This window comes from Poecilia mexicana, unplaced genomic scaffold (assembly GCF_051168715.1).
Source record: "Poecilia mexicana isolate PSO_F unplaced genomic scaffold, ASM5116871v1 scaffold_16, whole genome shotgun sequence".
NCBI classification, from domain to species: Eukaryota; Metazoa; Chordata; class Actinopteri; order Cyprinodontiformes; family Poeciliidae; genus Poecilia; species Poecilia mexicana.
The window spans coordinates 9042414-9065568 of record NW_028263385.1 but is presented as its reverse complement, the minus strand read 5'-3'; the positions used below and the strand labels follow the sequence as shown (position 1 = coordinate 9065568).

The 23155-nt window shown below is 38.2% G+C and overlaps 1 protein-coding gene across 2 annotated transcripts; it reads right to left on the bottom strand.

Moving 5' to 3' along the window:
• Nucleotides 1-820: 820 nt before the first annotated feature.
• Nucleotides 821-16197, bottom strand: csf3r (colony stimulating factor 3 receptor). Of its 2 annotated transcripts, XM_088014295.1 has the most exons (17): nucleotides 15773-16197; nucleotides 12118-12210; nucleotides 10711-10785; nucleotides 10222-10515; nucleotides 7568-7700; nucleotides 7241-7407; nucleotides 6593-6762; nucleotides 6301-6457; nucleotides 5921-6003; nucleotides 5619-5826; nucleotides 4944-5132; nucleotides 4649-4750; nucleotides 4262-4408; nucleotides 4051-4191; nucleotides 3854-3950; nucleotides 2742-2820; nucleotides 821-2401 (listed from the first exon to the last, which is right to left on the bottom strand). In XM_088014295.1, exons 3-17 carry the CDS (start codon nucleotides 10775-10777, stop codon nucleotides 1922-1924), a joined length of 2514 nt encoding a protein of 837 aa, XP_087870421.1. In that variant the 5' UTR covers nucleotides 10778-10785; nucleotides 12118-12210; nucleotides 15773-16197; the 3' UTR covers nucleotides 821-1921. The 2 variants fall into 2 exon arrangements, with proteins under 2 accessions (XP_087870421.1, XP_087870420.1); XM_088014294.1 differs by lacking the exon at nucleotides 15773-16197 and having other exon boundaries at nucleotides 12118-12901.
• Between the last annotated feature and the right edge of the window lie 6958 nt (nucleotides 16198-23155).

Genomic DNA, 23155 nt, shown 5'->3' with positions numbered 1-23155 from the left:
AAAGTGAGCTATTATTGTTACAGGTTAGTTTTCTAAACTACAAAAAAGCAACTGTTAGGGATGCTCAAATATGAAAAATTGGACTGATATTGATATCTCATAGTAACACCGGTATTATGCCAGATTTACCAATATTTCATTTTAGAATTTTTTTTTATCCGATTACTCGATTAATCGTAAGAATAATCGATAGATTACTCGATTACTAAAATATTCGTTTACAACAGCCCTAGTTCTTACTCTCTTCCTTGTGACTTTCTTGTATCTTTCCTTCCTTATGTTCTTCATTTTTTGTCCAACGTAAACATGGTAAAAGTAAAGACCATAAGGTGATTTTACCAAGTACACACTTAAAATTTAGGCTTCTAATTTGTTAAATTACATGTACCATTTTTCTTCTGTGCAATGAGGCACTGCCACAGAAAATTCTATTAAAATGCATTGCTCTTTAGTTTTTAGCACAAGAAATGCAAAAGTTGTGTATACTTTAGCAAGGTATTGCTTAGGTTTAGTACCTTTAACAATTTACTAAGAAATAAGTGAAATAATTAATTTACAGTCATCTGTAAGTGCTACTCTGCTCTAATTGTTTACTTTTGTTTGGACCATGTATGCATAACAACATCTATTATGCATTAGTCCACGCCTAATGACCACTGGAGGTGGGCACCGGATCCCCTGTTGCCCTTCCTCTGCAAGGTTGGATGGATGAGTAAAACTGTTTATGATTAAAAGAATTAGAAAGGACAACTTGCCGCAGATCTATTTTGGATGGTTGTTCTACAATTTTCACTTGCACAGGTGAAAGAGGCTATGGAAATCACAAATAATTTTTTATTTACATATTTATCAGAGTGCAGCACCGTGATCATCCAGCTAAAGAATTTAAGAATCTGCCTCTCACATTGGGCCATCACAATATAGGCACATCATATATACATTCGTGAAGCTACTTTCTTTGGATTACAGCTGAGTTTAAGCAGTCAGTGAATGAGGTATTCATGTTTTTTCACAATATGCAATATGTATTGAATCTTGAGGTCAACAGTATAGTTTTAGAAAAGATTGTTAGACATTTTAACCTATTGCCAAATCAGCTATTGTTGAAACAACTCCCTAAAAGAACAGAAGCTAATATATATATATATATATATATATATATATATATATATATATATATATACATACACATATATATACAGAACTAAGATTTTCTAAAAATATTTTCTTAACTTTGCATAGGAATGTTAATTAGCAATTCCTAATTATTATTATTTTTTATTTCCCTGTGGTTAATATATGACATAACAAAAAGGTTTATTTCTATTAGCTTCTGTTCAAAATGGTAAGAGAACATTCCATAAAATTGACAGCTGATGGTCAAACATTTGGTGACAAAAATAGCAACAAGTACACAATTACTTGCCTAAACTTGGTCATATTCGTGGTAAAATTTAGATCAAAGTAAACAGCTACAAATAAACAAAGGCTACCTACACAACGAGAAGACAATTCAGGCGGTAAAAATAAATCTCAATTGTATTACAGAACTGCAACTAAGCCGGGTATCCTGGCATTAACTGGTCTAAAGCAATAATATAATTAAAGAATTCTGTATTTACCTTCACCTGTACACAAAGCCTCAAACATTACAGCTTTTGACGGTAGTATCTGTTTTAACTTTTGTGAAATGTAACAGAATTACGACTTAAATCTGTTCATTTAACCTTTAGCCACCTCATGAAAAGTAAAACATATATTTAAAAAAGTGTATTTCTATAAATGTAAAAAGCAGCACAGAAACAAAATAATCATGATGAGGTGTAACGCTGGGTAGGTTCATTTACAAAAAAACAAAAACAAAGAAACAAACAAAAAACACATTCAAAGCAAGCATACGCTAATGACCAGCAAATTAAATTTAGTCATTTTCACTCTCATTCATGGCCAAGGCACGCAGAAAGGGAAAGTCATCCCAAACAATAGCTGGGCCTTCCTCTCCTTCGGGGATATCATCGTCACAGGGCCCAAAGAAACACTGCTCTTTCGACATCCTATCATTTGCAACATTCTGGTAGCATTTTGGAGTGAAAGACTCCTCAGTTTCCAAGAGGGGTTGTGTAGATTCAGAGCGCAGGTAGACATGAGGCTCATCAGGCACTGGGTCGTTGCAAGAGGACAACAGTACAGTCGCATAAGGAACAGACTCGCTGTTTGAGCCAGAGTATGTAGGAATAAACGGTGAGCCACAAATCGACTCGCCAAGATCGCTGGTGTCTTCTGAGCTGTTCAACCAGATATCATCCTCTTCTTTGCTAAGTTTGGTTGGAAGGTCCAGGAAGCTGAGATGGGACAAGCATATTGGATTTGGCTCCTCGTTGTCCCAGGATGGATGGGTGAACTGCAGAGGCAAACAATGAATGTATATGAGAAAAGGACAACACTGACAGCTAAAACTGGAAATATACACTGGATTATTTATCGATTTATGTTTTTATCACTACTGTTTTTTTGCTACATAATCTAATCTTACAGTTAGACTTGCATGGATCCTTTGATGTCCATATATTCCAAATAAAGATTTAATTAACAAATAGATTTAATTTGTAGGAAAAACGAATATAAGTCCAAAATGCTTGTAATCCTATAACACTTTAGAATTGTGGTAGTTCATGTCACACGTATGTATTCATTGTTATCACATTAAGTTAACATCTGTGACAGCTGCTAATGTTCATTACCTGTGTTGATTCTGATGACCATTTTTTAATGCTGCTGTTAGCCGGATCTGGAACTACTGGCCACATGTAACCATTCAGCCTTAAGGTCAAACAAACATAAAGCATGTAAAAAATATAACATACAGTGAAGTGAAAAAGTGTTTTCCTCTTTATGCAATTCTTTTGCTTGTCTTTTTCACTATAGTTAATTGTTTCAAATCATTAAACAAGTTTCAATATAATACAGATTACCTGTGGAAAACGAAATATTTTCACTAATTAAAGGGGAAAAAAAGATACCTAAATCAACATAATCCTATTTTGAAAAAGTACTGTCCTCCTTTCATGAATCATGATTTAACTGATCAGTCACTGTCATACCTGTAGACTGAAAAGATATTCCAGGAGAGGTTGACCTACCAAACCCTTCCAATTGCACACAATCAAAGAATTGTCCAGGATTTCACAAAAGAACCCAGAAAAAGGTCAAAACCACTGCAGGCCTCTTTTGCTTAAAGTAAGGTCAGGATTCACGATTCAACAATGGCACATAAGAATCGGCAAACAAAGCATGTAAGGTGAAAACCACAGCTGACCAAAAATAACCAATCACTTATTAGGTATAGTCTTCTCAAACCCATTGTAAGACATGGAGGTCAGAATCTGCTGGAGGTTTCTTCCTGTTAAAGGGGAATTTTCCTTTCCACTGTCTCTACTTGCATGCTCAGTGTGAGAGATTTCTCCAAAGTCAATTACAGAATGCAAGCGACAGTCCATTGCTCCTAAATACTCATCCACAAAGCTGAATACTGCAGGCCAGTAGCCTGATGTAACCTGCTGGGTCTTTGATCACTAGGATCGTCTATGAATCTGTCTGTAGGATTTGATTGAATTTACTTTTTTTGTAAAGTGCCTTGAGACGACATATTTTGAATTCATCCTATAGAAATAAACTGAATTCAATTGAATTTCATTATAACCCAGTAAATAAATGATATTAACATATTTAAACTTGTGCTGTGAACGAAAACATATGCACGTGGGAAAAATGGAAACAATCTGTAAGTAAGTAAAAATCTATTCACAGCACTGCATCATAGATCTCTAGAGTATATGTTTTTTGGTGGGCTTACTTTTTCTGTTTGGAGAAGCAGGTCCAGATGGTGGAAATGATCAGCAATGCCAGTCCAACTCCAAGTGCAGTTACAGTGATCACAACAGTCAAAGCATCTTGGAAAAGGAAATCATATGTTGCAATATGAAATCTAATAGATAAATCCATATTCTGCTCATTGACTCTCTAAATGGTAAATTAGAATATGGTACCAACCAAAGGAGTTCATTTTAACATAAATTGTTGATCCGTTCAGGCTCCCACCAAATGTGCTAACCATCATGAAAGCTTCATATGTAGATGGAGTGTTGAGGTGCTTCAGGATCACTTTTCTGTCTTCTGCATTGGCTCTCTCAACTGGAAAAATGCCCAAGGTTAAAAAACTTAATCATTTTACATTCAGAACAATTCAAACCTTTTAACCTACCTTGAACAGATCCGTTCTCTTCCCAGTAGAAGACTTGGTAGCTCTTAATAAATCCATTCCTTTGCTGCAAGGGGATTTCATCCCATGAAACCTCTATATCTGACCACCAGGTCTTTTTAATTTGAATTTTAGGAACCACTGATGGAGCTTCAAAAAGAAAGATGCAGTTTACATTAGAGTGCATCTGGATTTGAATGAGGAAATTGATCATTGTCTTTCCACAAGAGGGCAACGTTCCATAAGAAATGATCTGTTCCCTGAGAGCTCACACCGTCACTGTAATCTGAATAATGTGAAGGGCTTTCTACTTGTTTAAAGTTGAGGCAACTTGACTCTTACACCTCTGCATGCTCTTTGTGTGATCCCCGTTTGTCTTTGGTGACTTACCCTTTTGTCTAAAGTAGGCATTAACAGTCTGAGGAGGCCCCATCCCATCCTTAAACCGGGGATATACAGAGATTCCATAGGGCTTGTAAGGCTCAAAGCTGCCTATGGATGAGAGTGTAGAGGGCAGAGTGGATCAGTGGTCACAAGCTAATTACAGTGTTTACAGGTAGGTTCAGGAAAGGAGAAAATAAGACTCTTGCTCAAAAGTGACTATTTGAGTTCATGTAGTGAGAGATTTAAGTGCAATTGCAACATGGCTTATGGAAAGATGTACAGCAAATTCTTATTGACATACCGTTTATGATGAGACTAGACTGGTTTTTATTCACAATCTCAAAACGAATGTGGCTGAGGTCTAGATTTAGTAAAGGTTTCCATTCCACCACGTAATCAGTGAGACCTAAAGTCACCTCAGCTCTCCACTGGACCAGAAACGATCTGTCATCATGAGGAACAGCTGTGACATCCATGATTGCCGTGTGAGCTGAAGACATGAAAACATCTCAGGTTTACAAAAAAAATGATGTACCATGACACTCTATATACATTGTCTTGCAAAATTATTCATTTTGTCACATTGTAACCGCAAACGAGAAAGGAGTGCATATGTTTTAATGGGACACAGCAAGAGTCTCAGTTGCAGCCCAGTCTGCAGAATCATTTAAAGTTATTGAGGATGTGATTACACTCTGATACATGGAGTTATTAACCTGGTGGGAATTTCAGTATTTTCTTTAGCCCTCAGTTCCCCTTTAGTACTGTTATTTAACAGAGACCAGCTTCCTTGTCCTTGCTGAAGAAAGGCATTCTTGCAGCATTACGTTGCCACCCTTATGTTTCATAATGGGGATTCAGATATCCTCCAAAAATACATTCTAGTTTGTGGTTGTAATGCGACAAAATGTGGAAAAGCTTGAGGAATATGACTCTTGCAGCATCCAGTATATTTTATTTAAATGATATGAGTTACCTTTAGGCTGGTAAATCCTGATTTCAGTGAGGGGAGATTCCCCCACACTATTCACAGCGCTCAGATACACTTTCCTTACTCTCCTAGAAACTTGAAAAGTGCACCATTTCTCATTTGTAGAGCACATTCTTTCTCTCTTGTCACGACGATTTGGTTTTAAGACAACGTATGTCAAATTTTGGCCATTTGCACGGAACTGTTTTGATGGCTGAAACAATAAAAAGGGGAGACTTTATACAACCCTGTAGAGGTTTTGAAGAAAATACTTATTTTTGACAGGCATCAAGAAATCATATAGGTACCTTCCAGAACAACTGTATGTCTAGGTTTTTGCTTGTGTGATTCTTTGATACCTTCATCCACGAGTCTAAACGTCCAGTTGGAGCTGAAAAGGAAGAGACAGCTGTCAGTGTGGCAACTTGTCAAAACTCTGAACTTCCACTCTAACTCTGTAGAAAATAAAACTTCTCCCTACAAGACAGGTCTATGGATTCACTGTCTGCATATGCGACAAAACTCAATACTTCAATTCAGCCTGTGCCGCAGAGCGAAGCAGTGAGAGATGCACAACATGACATTTGCATACACCGAACAGATGAGGAAAAAATGGAGAGAAAAGGCATCAGATTGGAAAATGTTAAGAGTGGCTGGTTGTGTCATTCTGAATTGATCCGAGCCCTACCGGTCTCCAAGGTGACTCCGGATTTGCTGCTGCTCCACTCGCTCCAGGGGCCCTGCATGTAGTATCTGACTCTAATTTGAGCCAAATATCGAGTTCCATGAAGGAGACGACAGCATTCCGTGACCGCTTTGGATGGCCTCACTTGGCTTACAAGAATCTGAGACAAAAGATCATATGGGCATGACATCAAATACACTGTAAATTTTAGGTGGGCTTCCAGCAACAAGATCAAGTCTGACGCAACACAAATTCATGGTGGTGCTTTTATTTCAACAGTTTTAACTGAACTCACTGGTGGGCCACTCATTTGGTCGCTGTCAGCAGTCCAAAGTCGGACTTCGAGGCTTAGTTGGTTGTGAGAAAACCAACTCTGCTGCTGGGACATTCTCCACTTCAGCTTGAGGCAACCTAACCTTTTAGGCTCCACACCAAGCGTTTCAATACTGGGTTGGTCAAACTTAGCTGACAGAAAAACAAAGATTAGATTTTTAGTGGGGGTTTTTTGTTGTTTTTTTCTACATGAAGCACGGTTTAAATGAAAAACCAAGAGTTTGTGCATCATTATGATTAATGCTGTGATAAGAATTTAGCTTGTATAAAAATAGAAGCTGACCTTTAAAAACAACCCAGAGCAACACTACTGCTAAATTTATTTCTTTAATCCTCACTGAATTCCCAAGCCATCTGGATGACAGAAATGATCTTGTTTGGTACAAAACAAAGACAATGTTACAAGAATATGAGAAATAATACTGCTGCTGGAAACTTTAAAACATTCAGTACATTTTATTTAAATGACATGAACAACATTTGTTTTATATGTTGATATGTGAGCTAGTTCTGTTACGTTTTTATTTTTCCCATTTAGATTTGTGCTTATCCTAATCACCGTTTACCAGGGGTTTTTATTTTCATTTTATTATTCTCAGTTGATATTTACCTGCCTGTACAGGATCAAAAACTAGGGGTGCTGAAGTTGCCACTCCAAGGTCATTCTCTGCCTTTACGTAGATCTTGATGTCATTGAACAGAACAAATTCATTACGAGGAATCGAATAGTGATGGACGTCTGGTGGCAATTTGTACGTATAGTTCTCATTTATGTCTCTGAAATAAAATACAAAGTGAGAAAATAAATGTTGGTTCAACCAGAAGTACTTACAGAATTCGATGAATCAAAGATCCTTGACATCAAACTTGACTCCTTGAACTTTATTCCTCCATTGAAAATAATTCAACATATTTATAGTTTCAGGCAGAAATGTACCTTATTTCAGTGTGCAGGGAGTACTTTGTAGGGAGGTGGGTGTCCCGCTGCCCAGGCTCCCATTCACAGTTCAAGGAACTAGGGGAGCTGAACTTTGTCTGACAGGTCAGGTTTCGTGGCTCTTCTGGTGGGTCTAATTATACAAAAAAAAAAAAAAGTATTAATTCCAGGGTTATGACAATCAGTTGACTACTCCTGTTTTGAAATCAATGTTACAGTTTGGTTATTGATGGTGAGTTTATCAAGTTATGTTTTATATTTAAAGGATGATCAATTTCACTGTCTATGTCAGGGTCTGTGTTTTTCTGTTTTTAGTCTTTTTTGTTTTTTGGTTTGATTTTCATTTTTTTCCTGGAGCACTTGCCATTTCCCATGGCATCCACCAGATGCCGCCAGTTTTTCTGAGCCCCTGGGAAGCTGCGAGGGCGACCCCGTACGCACACCTGCAGCTCATTTGGAGCAGCAGCTGAACGACTTCTCATCGCCTGAGTGTTTGCTTACCTTGGTGATCCTGTTGCCTCTTCGTGTTCCCGTGTGTGCCGTCTGGCCCGGGTTCAGTTTTTTTTTTTAACACAATACGAACATCTCAAACATTGGCCTTGCTTCAATATAAAACTCAAAAGTGACATCCAGAGCCGAGCTCAATGGACTGTCCACATGACTACCAACCAGTCTAACTTCAAACATCAGCGCTCTGCGCCATTACTGAAAGGAAAGACCACTCCCACATGGTGGTCATATTGCAACATTTACACTATGTATATGTATTTAAATAACACACTGCACACGCATAGTATCACACAACTTCGATTAACTGCACCATTTACAACACCACAATACCTACAGTCGCCTTACATGTCCTCTGGACCGGCTCCATCATCGGTGGATGATGAGGCTGCAGCCTCATCATCCACCGAGCCACCTTCCTCTTGTGTGTCCTCTTCACCGAATTCACTGTAATCACTTCGATCATCCCCGTCTTCATCGTATCTGTCCCCAAGTCTCACCCTCGCTCGGCGGTGTCCATCCATACGGGCGAGTGCTGTTGCCACGCTGGGATGTTGTGCCATCGCAGCTTGTATACTGGCATAAACCAAGAGTTCTTCCTCGGTGAACTCATCAAATAAATGTTCGTTGTACTCGCTCAGAGATTTTATATACTCCGAGATGATTCGATCCACAAACTCCCGATTCCTCTGGTCTGGGACAATCCCGCGGTAGTTTGTGAGAGGTTTGTCTCCCAGCGCCAGAAGGAGTGAGTGCACAATCCAGGTAATGGAACGGAACAACGTCGAACGCACAGCACCCAGGTCGTTTCGGAACCCGTAGTATATGCGCCCATCTATTGCCCTGAGTGCACGGAGGACGATTTTCCATTCTACGGGGTATAGACATGCCACCACTGGCCATGGGAACTTGGGGTGGGCATGGATTGCCCGAGCCACCAAGTCCAGAGATGTCACTCCGGATCCAGCCGCCTGCGCTAACAGAATTCTCAGGCGGATTGCAGCCTGAGGGACTTGCCTCAGCCATCGTGCTAGCACCACATGGGCATTTGTGTCGTTGATATAACGCCCGAACTTTTGGTACGTGAGCGCTATGTCTTCGTACCTAAACATCTGTGTCACGACCGGCATCAATGGCCTCAGCTCATTGATAATTCTGTCAGCCTTTTGTCTGCTGAGATTGCCGTGCATAGCAAAGGCCACCAGAAGGATAAACACCCCGTAGAGGCATCTCTCCCTCTTGCGGCACTAAAACTGAATCCGGGGCAGACGGCACACACGGGAACACGAAGAGGCAACAGGATCACCAAGGTAAGCAAACACTCAGGCGATGAGAAGTCGTTCAGCCGCTGCTTATATCCTCAGCCCACGCCCTCCAAATGAGCTGCAGGTGTGCGTACGCCCTCGCAGCTTCCCAGGGGCTCAGAAAAACTGGCGGCATCTGATGGATGCCATGGGAAATGGCAAGTGCTCCAGGAAAAAATTTAAATCAAACCAAAAAACAAAAAAAGACTAAAAACAGAAAAACACAGACCCTGGCAGTCTATCCCATTCTTGTTCTTGTCTATCCTACTTCAAATGATACAGAAAATGAAAGTATGCCCTCTGAATGTTTGTATTTCAGGCATGAATTTAAATTTGTGTAAACTTAAATTCAACATTGTTTTATGTGTAGTACATTACTTCTGGTGCCTTCCAAATGTTTTCAGACACCTGAATGCTTCAGATGTGACATGGAAACCACAAACTTCAATGTATTTTATATTGATTTTGTGTAAAAGACAAACATAAAGCAGCACAAAGCTGTGAAGTGGACAGAAATGTGTAATTGTTTTCAGTTTTTTTTGCAGTACAGTGTACATAAGAGTCAATACTTTGCAGACACTCAGCTGTAAACAGCTGTAAGTGTCTTTGGTTGAGTTTGTCAGCTTTGCAAAGAAACTCAAGTGCTTGGCGATTCTCTTTCTAAATAGCTTAGTTGTACTGGTTGAGAATGTCTGAACATTAAGTTTTAAGACTTTCTCTCAAATTTATTTACATCCCTACTTACAGTGTATAAAAGAGGTGTAAAACAGGACTCTGCAGAGTTTCCTTGCAGAATCTGTTTATAGAAGTTCCTTTCTGAACATGCTATAAAATTTTTCTTACATCCAGCTCGGATCTCGACTCCGGTGACAACTTGAGAACAATTCTGGATGCAGCAGACAAGTAGTGCCTCGGTGCGATTGAAGCTCGGTACAACAATCCTGGAAACCCTGTTGCTCTCATTGGCTGCAAGGCTGTTGAGAATAAGCTCACTGCCAAGACGCCACTCGATATGAACAGCTTGTCCAATAACTAGAGGGCAGTCTTCTCTGATGACACAGGTGGCTGTGACAGGTGATCCCAGAGGCACCACCGAACTTGATGTGTGGATCCTTGCACATGGTTGGATGTCACCCTCTTGAGAAAACAAAATAAATAAAAACATGTTTGAAGATTAGAAGGCAGAAAACTTTTTTTTTTTCATCGTCTCTCTAATATCAAACATTGCATTTTATGGGAAAGTGCCTCAAAAATAAGATGTTTGAAATTGTCTTTCTAACTGGTGGTTAGGTGTTTACATTTCAATTTCTGATTTTCAAAAACAACACTCACGACTTCCTGCTCCGTTTGCAGAGTCTACCAGCACGGCAATCACCAACATCCATGTGTATGTCATCATGACATAACCTGTCGAGCAGACACGTTGAAAGGCATCAACTAAAAATTGCAAGCTTTGCATGCCATATCGCAACATGCCATTTCTTTCCAAGTGATGCAGTAAAAGAAGAATTACGGCGATGACATGTTTTGGTTAAAAATGAATCGCAGGCATGGTGTTTTGTATGTTTCACTGGGTTTCGCAGTATGCCCAGTGTTTTTGTGTAAACAGCTTGCATTCATTGCCTTTGAAATCTAGAAAATCAAAAGCTTTTTTTCTGCAAGAAGCAGCAGAATAATAATAGCTCAGAATTTTTTAGGAGTAATCCAACCATCAGCTCACACTGTAGGTTTTCCATAGGATTTCAGTTTGGGGTCTAAAATGGCAATGGAAGAAGGTCTGTTGAACTATAGACACCAAATTGGCCCATTTTCTATTTATCAGTGATATCCACTCGATTTAGATCCTTCTGGTATTTCAGAGTTCATAATATAATTTACTCTAAAAGGGGTTCAATGGCCTTGTGAGACAAACAGCCCCACAGTTCTACACATTACCTGAAAGTATAGTTTAGGGTGTGTGAAAACCTTGTGCATTTCTGCTTTATTGCTTTAGTTATACTTAAAACTGGAGGTTATTTGAGGTTTTCACATCAGGGAGAGCCATAATGATTTTCTGCACCACATGTACGGTGACACGTAAAACAAAAGTCTAAGGTCTGATGTTTTTTAGTGAGATGTGTTCACTTCAAGCTGGTTTAAAACACTCAAAGCTGAATGTGACAAGGACAAATTTATAGCAGTGATCAAGGTTTTGTGAGAAAATCCTGCAGTCTGGCTGCTTCTACCAGTGACTGATAATTATTGCCCTCCTTTGCCCAGCCATAAGTGCTTCCACAGCTGTCTGCCAGTCTTTATTTTCTCTACCTCATTTTAAAGCCTGACAGATTTAGTTCGTAATAAGAGCGTAAACACCCCATAGTTGGTGCCCCATCATCATTAAACCAGTATCTTTTTGAGAGGATATTGCTGCAGCAACAAATCATACAGTTTGAGCTTATCTGCAATCATGCCGTCTTAGATTAAAATGCTTGAAACATCAATAATGCAGAAAATTTAACATTTACATCATTGTGAATAAAATGATATAACATAACGTGTGTTCTTCTAGTAACTGCCACTTGTTACAGGCAGCTATCCTTGTTTGGTGTTTTTTTTTTTTTACATAAAAATGATAAGTGTGGACCTGAGTTCATTGTTATTTTTATAAAAAATCTATCTTAATAAAAACTTAACAGTGGATCAACAAACTAAATCTGTTACAACATAGGTGAGGGAGAACATTGATCTCGAAATACTCACCATTACACAAGATGTTCAGATGTGAAGAAAATCTGATTACCAACTCACAAAGCACCAACAGAAAAATCCTGCCTTTACAGCATTGTTGTGTTTCTGTGTGTGAAAACAGAAACAAAAAATTTAAAGGTGTGAAAAGAATAATCCCAAAAAGGAAGAGATTTTTTTTTTCCATATTTAACACAGCTGTGGTTTATCAATTCAAGACATGCAGTACATGTTGCATGTAAAATGTTTTTTTTTTATTTCTTTTTATTATTCAACATATACAGATGCATATCAACATATGATGTCATAACATAACGTGTGTTTTTCTAGTAACTGCCACTTGTTACTTAGTCATTACCTAGAAAAAGATACAAATCTGTTTCTGGGTAGTGACTAATGTTCTGTCTTAGCAAAAACAGTGAGAATCTACAGGCGCTTGACATTTAGATATTTTGCAATTCTGTTTTTTTCCATTCTTGTTCATGACATCCTGGGGTCCATCGGGCCTATGTTCATCTTGGGTATATGTTGTACCTACTTGACAAACAATGACCTAAAGTCATTTTCTGAAGTCTGCTCTAAAAAAATGTTATGAGACTCCAAAAAATAATATCTACCATCTGTTGGTGCAAAATTATTTTTGCTTGCCCAAGGTTCAAGTGAACTAGTCAAAAATAACCCATTTGTTAGAGGTGCAATATCAAGTCTACATAAAGTAGTGATAATTTAAAAAATATTTTTTTCATGAGATTTGAGCCTTTTCATGCTTGCCACAAGTTATGAAAATACTTTACCACAAAGATAAATTAAACAAATGGCTCAAAATATGGAATATGATTAACAATATTAATTAACAAATTATTTGCAATAACTATCAGTGTCCTGTTGTGTTCTAGAACACTTATTTTTATCTGGTGAGAAAAAGTAGAAGAATGTAGTGTCTTAGCATAAGCCACAATCGAAAAGAGAACCAAAAAAGGGAAAAACATGCAAATATATTTCCTGGGGGATTTATGGAGCACACTGCTGCATAACTCCAGAGAAGTTAACAATAAAACAATTTGAGGTTAGTTTGATTGTGGGGACATTTAAAGAAACATACATGATGCAAAGTACAACTTCATGGATGAGTATGTTGGGACACTACAGTCCATTATGCACAAAATGGCTTGTTTTCAGCAGTGGTGCTCAACTCCAGTCTTCAAGATTGTCCTGCTGGTTTTTTATTCATTTGTTCTAGAATGACCTTTTAGCGTTGGTTAAATTACCTTCTAGTCATCTCATCAAATTCTGCAGAGGCTCCATCTTTTGATTCAAGGTGAGTTTAATGAGGGAATCGTGCAACACATGAAGGACACTGGTCCTTGAGGATTGGAGCAAAAATATGCAAACAGACATAAACAAAGCAAAGTGAAACTGGTACCATCACGGCTGATGTAATGTGTGTAAAAGTAAATGTCAAGATCCTTGTGAGATGAAAAGTTGACATTTTGTTAATTAGAGCTATAATCGTAGTTATCTGCCAAATACTTGAGTGTGTTGACTTAATTTATCTGCATGACCAATTTAATGCTTTCAAGGCAGAAAGTTAGGATAATATTTTTATAATACGTAGTAACCAATAATTGATCCAATGCTAATAGCAGAGACAAACGTTCTCACGTCAGGGGTGTCTCATGACTCTTTGTGATTTCACCATCAGACGTTTGAGACAGACATTATGACATACTTGTGTGAGAAATCCATACCAATATGTGAGACCACAGCAGTAAACAAGTTCCTAAGTGTGCCGCTTCCAATTAGCTGAGACTGGGTTGTGGGGAAACATGTCTAAGAGTTAAACCCAGAACTCCTTTTTCTCAGAGACATTCTCTAAATAATTCATCTGTTTCCAGGTGAAGGGATACAAAGCAAGTGAATTGCTTTTAAAGGCACAGAATTGAGCTCGTTTCCTCCCTAGGGGCTGATCTCCATCGGGATGCCTTTTGTCCAGACCAGGACACTGTTTGTGGAGTTCATGGTGTAGTTTTGAAGAGCTGTGTTCATCTCTCCCTCTTAGCCTTGGGGGTCGGTCTGAAGCAGAGGAGTTCAAATGTTTGATCGGATGGAGAGGCAGCTGGACAGACCAAGAGGGACATTGTCTGCAGTAATGTGGGCGCTGCTCCAGCCTATAGTGATCTAGTGATCTGTCAATATTTCACCCTTCACCTATGGTCTTGAACCATGAATCATGACCAACAGAATGAGATCCTGAATACTAGGATCATCCAGTGAGAGCTTGAAGAGCCGCTTGTCGTCTGATTTAAAAGGAGTCATCTGATTGGGATGCCTCCCAGATATTTCCCTTTGGAAACACCCGAGCAGACCCAGAATATGCTGGAGTACCTATTTGTCCCTTCTGGTCTGGAAATACCTTGGAATGAGCTGAGCTAAAAGATGTTGATTTATTTAAAGGCATTTGGGCTAAAAAAAAAAAAAAAAACAACAAAAAAAAACTTTACATAAACATGGTTTGTTTATGTAAAAGTTGTAGAAATGTGACTCATAATTTAAGTCATTTGCAGCTATCATTCAAACTGAGATTTCTCCTCTTTGTCCATAACTGAATATTTGATGTTTGTTTTGCAATGAGAGCGAAATGGAATTTCTCCCATTTTTCTTATCAGCTCTTTGCAAAAAGGCCTCCACTTTCCCTTCTTGCCTTTTTAAAAATTCCTGCTCTCCACTAATGGATAATTGCCTGGAGTTATAACAAAAGACAAGCGAGAAAAAGACAGAAAAAGAAATAGTCAGAGACGGACAGAGTATTAAACCTTGAGTGTATTCTGTCAAACAAACAAACATGAGTTGCTCCTGATTCGAAAATGCAAATACACGTTTGGCATTTTTCTTTTGTTTCACAGAGACATGGTGCAATGTGTAAAGAAATGTTGTCCTCTTGTCTCTGTACATTTCCTTTCCTGTTGCTTTCAGGGGTTAGTTACACAACGCCCACTCACAGGATTTGGCAATATCCTTCACTCTAGTAGTTCCTCTTTTGTGGACTTATTTCTCACGACAGGTTTTGTTTGTTGAATAGAGAATTTATTTTTAAAATGTTGTCTCTATATCCGAACAATGATGAGTTAAAACACAGTTTAGTTAAATTCAATCTAAGATTTTGCATCAGCATTCTCTAAAGTCACACATTCCTAGAAAAGAAACAATCAGTTTCACATCCTCTTTTTTTAATGAAAGAAGAAGAAGAATGTGCTTTCCATACCACAACACTCAACTACGTATCCCATTGCTTTGAATCGAGAATTTTACGGTTTTCACAAAGATAAACAAACTGACCAAACTGTCAAAAACAATTGTTAAAATAAAACATTTCTTGATGTTTCTTGTACCTGCTTTACAGTCACAAAAGCATTAAAGGTGCTTTTGTGACCTTTAATGCACAAAAGCACTTGGACACAATTTTTGTGTCCAGACTGGACACAAAAATTTGAGCAACCTCAAAATGAAATTAAAAATGTCTTCTCAGCGTTACCGCTTGTACTTGAGTCACTTAAAACACAAGTTTTGTGAAGTTTTCATTTTCAATCTGGCACAAGGATCATAATGAAAGGAGCAGCAAATTGCTTGATGCGAAGATAAAGGAGAGCCATCAGAGAGGCTTGCCACTCACCACACAGCAGCTGCAGCCGACCGAGAAAGACAAGAGGCTCTCATCAACCCTGATAGCACCAGATGAAATAGTGTGACTCAAAGCGGCTCAGATTGGAGGACGTATGTGTGTGTGTAAGCCAAGCCGCAGAGGCAGCAACACTAACATCCTTGTTTTGAATTTGATTTGTGAAACTTCACTATTTTCCAGGAAGAAACGAATGACTGATGGGGCCCTATTCTGGGAAGGAAAAGTGGGGTGTTTAAATTACCAGCATAGTTTCAAAAGAAAGGAGATAGCTGGTTCTGAAAAAAAAAAAAAATACAAATATGGAAGAAAGGACATTTTGCAGATGGCTTTTGAATATTTTCCATTTTTGCACCATGTACTGCGATTGCCAAAAAAAAGCACAACCTAAAAATTATCCATCAACTTATGTCCAATAAATCTCCTTGGTGCTTTATTGATCATTACAGTTTTTTTTTTTAACAAGACACTGATATGAAATGCATGAAATTCTCTGCAGCTGCTAGTGGTGGTACTTTTAGCAGTTCTCATAAGAAACTACAATATCTCAACTATTTGCAAACTAAGTATGAAGTCAATTAGCTTGACGAGCTAACAAAGATGCTGGTAAGTACGTGTCTTAAACATTAAAGAGACATGGAGGTGGTACATTACATTGGGTGTCTGAAAGATTTATTCACACACAAATTGCCAAAAGAAATTGTTATTGAAGCTGGAGACCTTTCTCTCTACCTCTTGATTCCAAAGAGCCTTTCTGTTCATTTTCCAACATGGTATTTTGTCAATTTTGCTTCAAAAATGACATATAAATACAATAAATCAGATTTCTTTGTTGTTATTGTCTTGTTACAAAAAGTGTACTTATGTTGTGTTGGCAATATGGTAGTACTTAGCGTAGTACCTTTCACAAAAAGCATATTAATCATTATTCTACCTTGTGAGTCCAGGAAGTGGTTTTTTTCCTGAAAGGATGAGATCGTTCTGCATCAAGAAGACCCCCAATGTTGAGGGTGACCTTTGAAGCTGCAGATCTGCTGTATCACTGAGGCTGCTTCAAAATGCCATCGTCTCCCTCTCTCAGCAGGTTGACACTTTTGTCTGCATGGTAATAGAACAAGCTTTTAAATGGGATTGTAAGCCGTGGCTTAACCCTCCCAAAGGCGCTTCGAAACTGGTTGCCATATCCCATTTATTAGCTTGTTAAGTCCTAAAATGATCTCATTGATGAGGAGTCATTTCAAACGGTGAGCGAGACGCGCCAGTGAGCTCAACCACTAAACTTTTAATCTAACAGCTGCATCTCTGCTCCGTCACTAAGCTGCCCTTAAAATCATAATAGGGGCTAACTCTTAATCAAGAGGCCTCCAGAGGAGGAAATAAATGCAAGCGGCGGTGGGTTTCGGAGCAGGAATTATTGGGAGAGGAGAAAAGCAGGCCCTAATTAAAAACACATTAACTGGTTATCATGAGTTGACATATTTTGCTTGATCTTATTTCCTAATCAGCACTAATGAACAAAGTGTTCTCCATCCACTGGGTATTACATGCAACGTTTCAGTGAGCAGTAAAATTAGCAGAGGGTCCCGGAGCTAAGCTGAATCGACGAAGCTCGGCTTGGTTTGATTGCAGTTCTTGTACTGTGCTTAACAGAATACTGTCTCGTCTTTTGATTCTTGCTCACATTTGACATGTTGCTATCCCAAAATTAGTCATTTCTAAAAACATAATTTTATGTCTTTTTCCTTTCATGCTGTACAGAGACTTACTCCTGTTAACTTTAATCACAGCTGCTGTTGTCATTGCTGCTGCTAGTCACAGAGGGTCATTTTTGGGTTTAAATGTCATTTAACTAAACTGTTTTTAATGTTAAGTTTAAAAAAAAGGGATTATGATGCAGTTTAATATGAACCACACGCAAAAAAGAAAACTGACTATTGACAGAGAAAAGTACTGACTAATTCACGCACAAAATTTTTTAAAGCATTAGGAGATTGTTCTTACCAATTTAGAATTTGTTCTTAAGAAAATTTATATTGGATTAACATTTTGTCAACTAACTTTATGCCAGGTATATAAAATACCGCTTTCATTGTGGTAATTATAAAGGAGATATATCTTTGAAAAGAGACTTTGTCCAATTCACTAGCTTTTATTTAAATGATAAAATGTGGTTTTTATTATCGATACACATGATGCATAAAAATATTATGATATTCAGCATGTTTTTCTTTGTGGTGCTTAAATGGAGGAAGTTGCAGTGTTGCAATGGATCCCCACATTGGAAACTTGGATACGAAACAATTGCAACACACTCAAAACCCACTACTTGTGACTAATGACATGTTTTTCTCTACATAAAATGAGCGTTTTACTGGATTTCTCTTCTTTAGGTTTCAGTAAAACTGAAATCAAGACCACTGACAGACCAGAACAATATCATCCAGTCAAATTTGAGTAGCAGTCATTCAGGCGCACACTCTACCTTAGACATTTCAAGATCGTTCAGCATTTTTTTTGCAATGTGGCAAATCAATCAATAAGGCAGAGATATGCGGGACCTACCTCATGTGATACAAAATCATTCATGGATTTAATACACACACACACACACATATATATATATATATATGGTTTTGAAGTTGTGATTTAGAATTTATAACAGTTTTAACCCAAAACATGTCGACTTTAGTGTCCATGACTTGGTGAGGCACGTTGTACTACTGCATGCGAGTAACTGTGCACACATATGCTTAAGTCTAATGGAAAGGCTCCAGTTGTACTCCGGTTTAAGCTGCTATTTTGGCTTTGTCAAACAAGACAAAAAAAAAAGAAAAAAGTGCTCTGCCAAATAACTTTGCTTCTGTAAGCTTGGACTCCTAATAATGTCTAACATCTGTAAAACCTAGAGGTGGTGAAGGACCAAGTTAGTCACTCTTGTCCTTTAATTTAATTGCCATGACAAGTGGTAGAAATCCATAGTTTAAAAAAGCTGCGTTTGTCATATCAGCACCACATGTACACAGTTTTTTGCTGTAAATATTCAAAATTCAGATTGTTGCACACTGCTGCTCCTTACGCGTTAGTTGTGCTAGTTCCTGCTTCTTCTTACCCTTAGTAACACAAAGCAAGCACAGAGCTCCACTTGTCATCGTTTCCTAAGTTGCCAGGGAGTAGAGCACATTCTTGAGCTTTAACGGCTGTGTCCACTGTACAGTGACCACATGAGACACTGTGTACTTGTGGGAGAGGGTCAAACAAGCTCAGACTCACGATCCTGCTCCCTACATGCACCCAATCCACTCCTATCTAGTACCTGTCAGACTGGCTGCAAAATGGAATTGACTATTGATTTCCCCCTTACCACAGGTCAGTTGCGCTGGCAGGCCAAAGCTGGCTCGCCCGGGGCCTCGAGTGGGACAACAAGAGGAGGGCAGCAGATATTGCAGGAGGAAATACACACATGACAAATCACACAAGGACATGTACTTATTGTTGCTAACCACCTCATTCATGGAATGTGTGTGAAGGGCAGCAGTCAGCATTGCTTTAAAAGAGCTCTGTGTTATTAAATACACAAACTCACACAGATACACACACACCTACACATGCACACACACAGGACTGGGTACAGCCTTGATAAAATTGGAGTTCATTTGGAAGAGCGGTGGAAATTAGCTGTGGATTGATGAACTTGAGATCAAAACTAAACAAAAAACAAAAACAAAACAAACAAAAACATTGCCAGAATGCAACAAACTAAAAACAAGCTTTAAAGTAAAACACCATAAAATGAGCTCTGATTTAGTTTTGCTAACTAACACGACTCTTGCAATGTTAGCAATCTGTATTTTTAATACCATGATGCATCAACTTGGAGTCTTAATAGGGGGGGGGGGGTGAATAATAATATAGCTGATGAGCTGCAGCTAAAAAAAAAGGACAAAAACAAATTAGAAACAAAAAATGATTCACTCTCAAAAAAACCAGAAATAATTTAATAAACGAATCTAATAGCACACCTGTGTGGATAACACTAATTTGATTGCTGCCCCTGTTGTGCTGTTAGAGATATTGTTGTCTGTGTTTGTTAACAGAAGCTGAATACTAAAAAAACTTTATATTACCAGAGTTGATGCATATTAAAGCACAATCCTATCCAGTCCTTTCTAATGGCCCTTAATTTAAAAGCAGTTTAATATTTCAATACCAGCAGGGAAAAGTCTTTAAGTAGCACAAAACCTTTTTTTTTTTTTTTTACATAACTCTTTAATTTAAAAGTTTTTGCAGATAGTTTGGCAAGTTGCATTATGCACAACATTTTTGTGTTCCTGTTGTAATAGCATATATGATGATAGCACATTTTGCACATAATGTGATACATAATGTGTGAAATGTAACATGGGTGGTTTTAGAAAGGGGCTAAAAGGAACCTGCGCCCTTGAAGATCTGTTTCTGTCCCCTCTTACAGGCCCCGTACTTAAAAGATAATACTAAATTAATCTGTTATTGTGATACGAGTTGGCACCGAAACCGCAACACTGAGTTCCTTTAAATCAAGACTAAAAACTCTCCAGGCTCCAGCAATCAATCAGCAGAGTGCGCTCCCACACCTGAACCTGCATAAACAAAAAGAGACTGCATGTCCTTCAGAGGCCACGGGCCATAACATATGCAAACAAACTTGATTAATCGGAGCGATTTCAACTATTATATTCGCAGTTTCACTTCAACAATAAATTAAAAATGATGGGGTTGCACTTTTAGCTATATTGAGATAAGATCGCAGCTTTTAGCTACTAACTGATGGGTCTCTGCTGTGGCTCACTTAATATATTAAAAGAGGAACTATAGCACTGGTTTTTTTTATTTGTTTTATTTTTTGTTCTGTGCCCCCATGAGGAAGAAAAAACAAACTCTGGCCCCACACTGCCCCCCCAGTAAATTTGTTCTAGAAACACCACTGCACTGACAAGTCATTTATCTCAACTAAATGTCATTTTTGTTTGTTTTTGTAATGTTTGCATCAATTATTCTCCCTGTGGGGATGTTCTGTTATTGGCAGTTATGCATACACCCCCACAAATGTTTGAATAAATGTCCCTCAGCATGTTGCACATAAAATGCTGAGGGACAGGTTTTTTTTTTATACATATAGTTTGGATAAAAAATAGTCAACAGTTAATTAAAACTTTCACACTCGGTTGTTTTGATGCACACATCATTTAACTCTGAAAAAACAAAAAAAGGTTCAAACACGACATTAAAATCCCCAGATTTACTATTACATTCATGCCCATTATGAGTTTATGAACATTTCACACCAGAACTCCATGACTTCAGTATTAAGAGCATAATTATATCCTTAAAGTACAACATATACCCTCCTATATAATGGCCTCACTCAGTTCACTGCTGGAGAAGCAGTTGCACACAAAAACATTAGTGCTGATTTATTGCTGACATTTTAATAATCAAAATTGCCCACAATTCATGCTGAACTCAGAGATAAAAATATTGATCGGCAATTATTTTTTCCGCTTAAACCAAAATTCCCTCTCTTCAACACAGAGTCAACATTGAATTACCAAAATTTGCCATCAGGCGAGAAACGATTGCTTCATTCAAATAATAAATTAAACAACCAAAAGGAGCCAGGGGGCTGCTACTGCTGGTGCTGCTTGCGTTTGTGTGGTCTGCAGCGATATTCATTATTTTCAGCCGCTCATTGCTAAATGTGCCAAGTGCAGCTGCCAACAAGGCTTTAGTGCAGAACTATGTAGAAATTCATCTCATTTACTACTTTCAAAAAACCACAATAGCAACCATTATTTAGGATGGTTTGAGGAAATGCAGTTCTTGTGCATTCACACTTTGCAGACAGACACGCTGCTTTATACAACAGACATGATAAACAGCCCTGTCCTTTCCCAAGCTATATGCTAGCCTGGCTTACAGACAAATCCTCCAGCACCAAAAAAAAAAACTGGTAGAGAACAGTGTACAATAGGCTCTAAATAGATAATTACAGCATCTGTAAAACTTTAAATCTGGAGAGAGAAAAAAAGGTAACACAGAAGTGTTTTGAGGGGAGAAACAGCTTATCTGCAGGTGGTGATAATAAAGGGAATGTGAAAATCTAAAGTATTTTCTGAAAATAAGCAAGAGCGTAGATGCAGCTACACTTGGAGTGAGTTATGAAAAAATAAATATCTTCTCAACTTTATTCACATTTTTTTTTCACATAAACTCCACAAAGCTCGGCATGCCATATGCATTTTGATTCTACTGGAATAGAGTTGAGGTTTGGTGATAATTTGAATTCAACCACCTTCACACCAGAGGCCATAAATAAAATCCAGTGCACCCAAACCTTCTCAGATCACTTTATTAGGAACTAAAGTCCACCTGCATGTATTCTAATAAATATAGCCACTTATTTGAAGCCCAAAGAGGCAATGTTACAGAACATTACTGAACAAATATTGTCACCAAGATCAAGAAATACAGCAAACTGATAAGGAACAAAAGCCTGAAGAATTTTATGGTTGGATTACTTTATAAAACAATATCCTAAGCTTTAAACATCATGAAGAGAACTGTTCAATCCATCATCTCACAACAGAATAAGTTATGGCCATCCACTGAAACCAGAAGGTTGGGCAAGAGCAGCATTAATCTGAAGAAGCCAGTAATTAGATTAGAAATACTTTATTAGTCCCCACAGAGAAATTCTTATTACAAGTCTGGCGCACTGGGTTTGAGATTCATGCCCCCCAGGACAGCCACCCTAAACATACAGCCAGAGCATTTGAACGCTGATGTTCAGATCTTCTGCATTTAATCCAACTGAACTTCAGTATTTTTTCTTAGGATTAGCAGACACCTCAGCCTATAATTGCACAGAGCAAGTGGGAATATGCAAAATTCTTAAAGTTGTAATGCTGCAAAAGGAGACTCTGTAAAGTTTTGACTCTGAATAAAATGCTAACCACATTTCAGTTTTGTCAGAGAAGAAAACCCCGTTTTTCAAAAATACACCCAACTTCTGAGGAACAAAAACTGAAAGACGTGCATGTTGTCTTCTAGTCGACTTTATATAGAAGTGAAATTCACGTAAAATGTTTTGTCTAAAAGAATGCATCATCTCCTGTTGGACCCCAGAGACAGAATCATTTCCCTAATAATTCAGAGTGTAAGTTTCCTTTAATCTCCTGCCATGAACTACATGCTTAAACTAGATAAGAAAAAAAAAAAAGATGAAATGATCCCAAAATTCCAGAACTTGTACCGGTACGTAAAAAAATCACATCTAAAAACAAGTCGAGCTGCATGTCAGGAAACTGCTTTTGGTACAGATCCAGTTTACCATGCACTTCA

Coding starts and splice junctions, on each gene's coding strand:
- csf3r (XM_088014294.1), bottom strand. CDS start 12,289: ATGGAAAAAAAAAATCTCTTCCTTTTTGGGATTATTCTTTTCACACCT. Junction 7,701..10,221: donor AGTCGAGATCCGAGCTGGAT/GTAAGAAAAATT, acceptor TTGTATAATTAG/ACCCACCAGAAGAGCCACGA. Junction 6,004..6,300: donor CGGAGTCACCTTGGAGACCG/GTAGGGCTCGGA, acceptor CTTCCTTTTCAG/CTCCAACTGGACGTTTAGAC.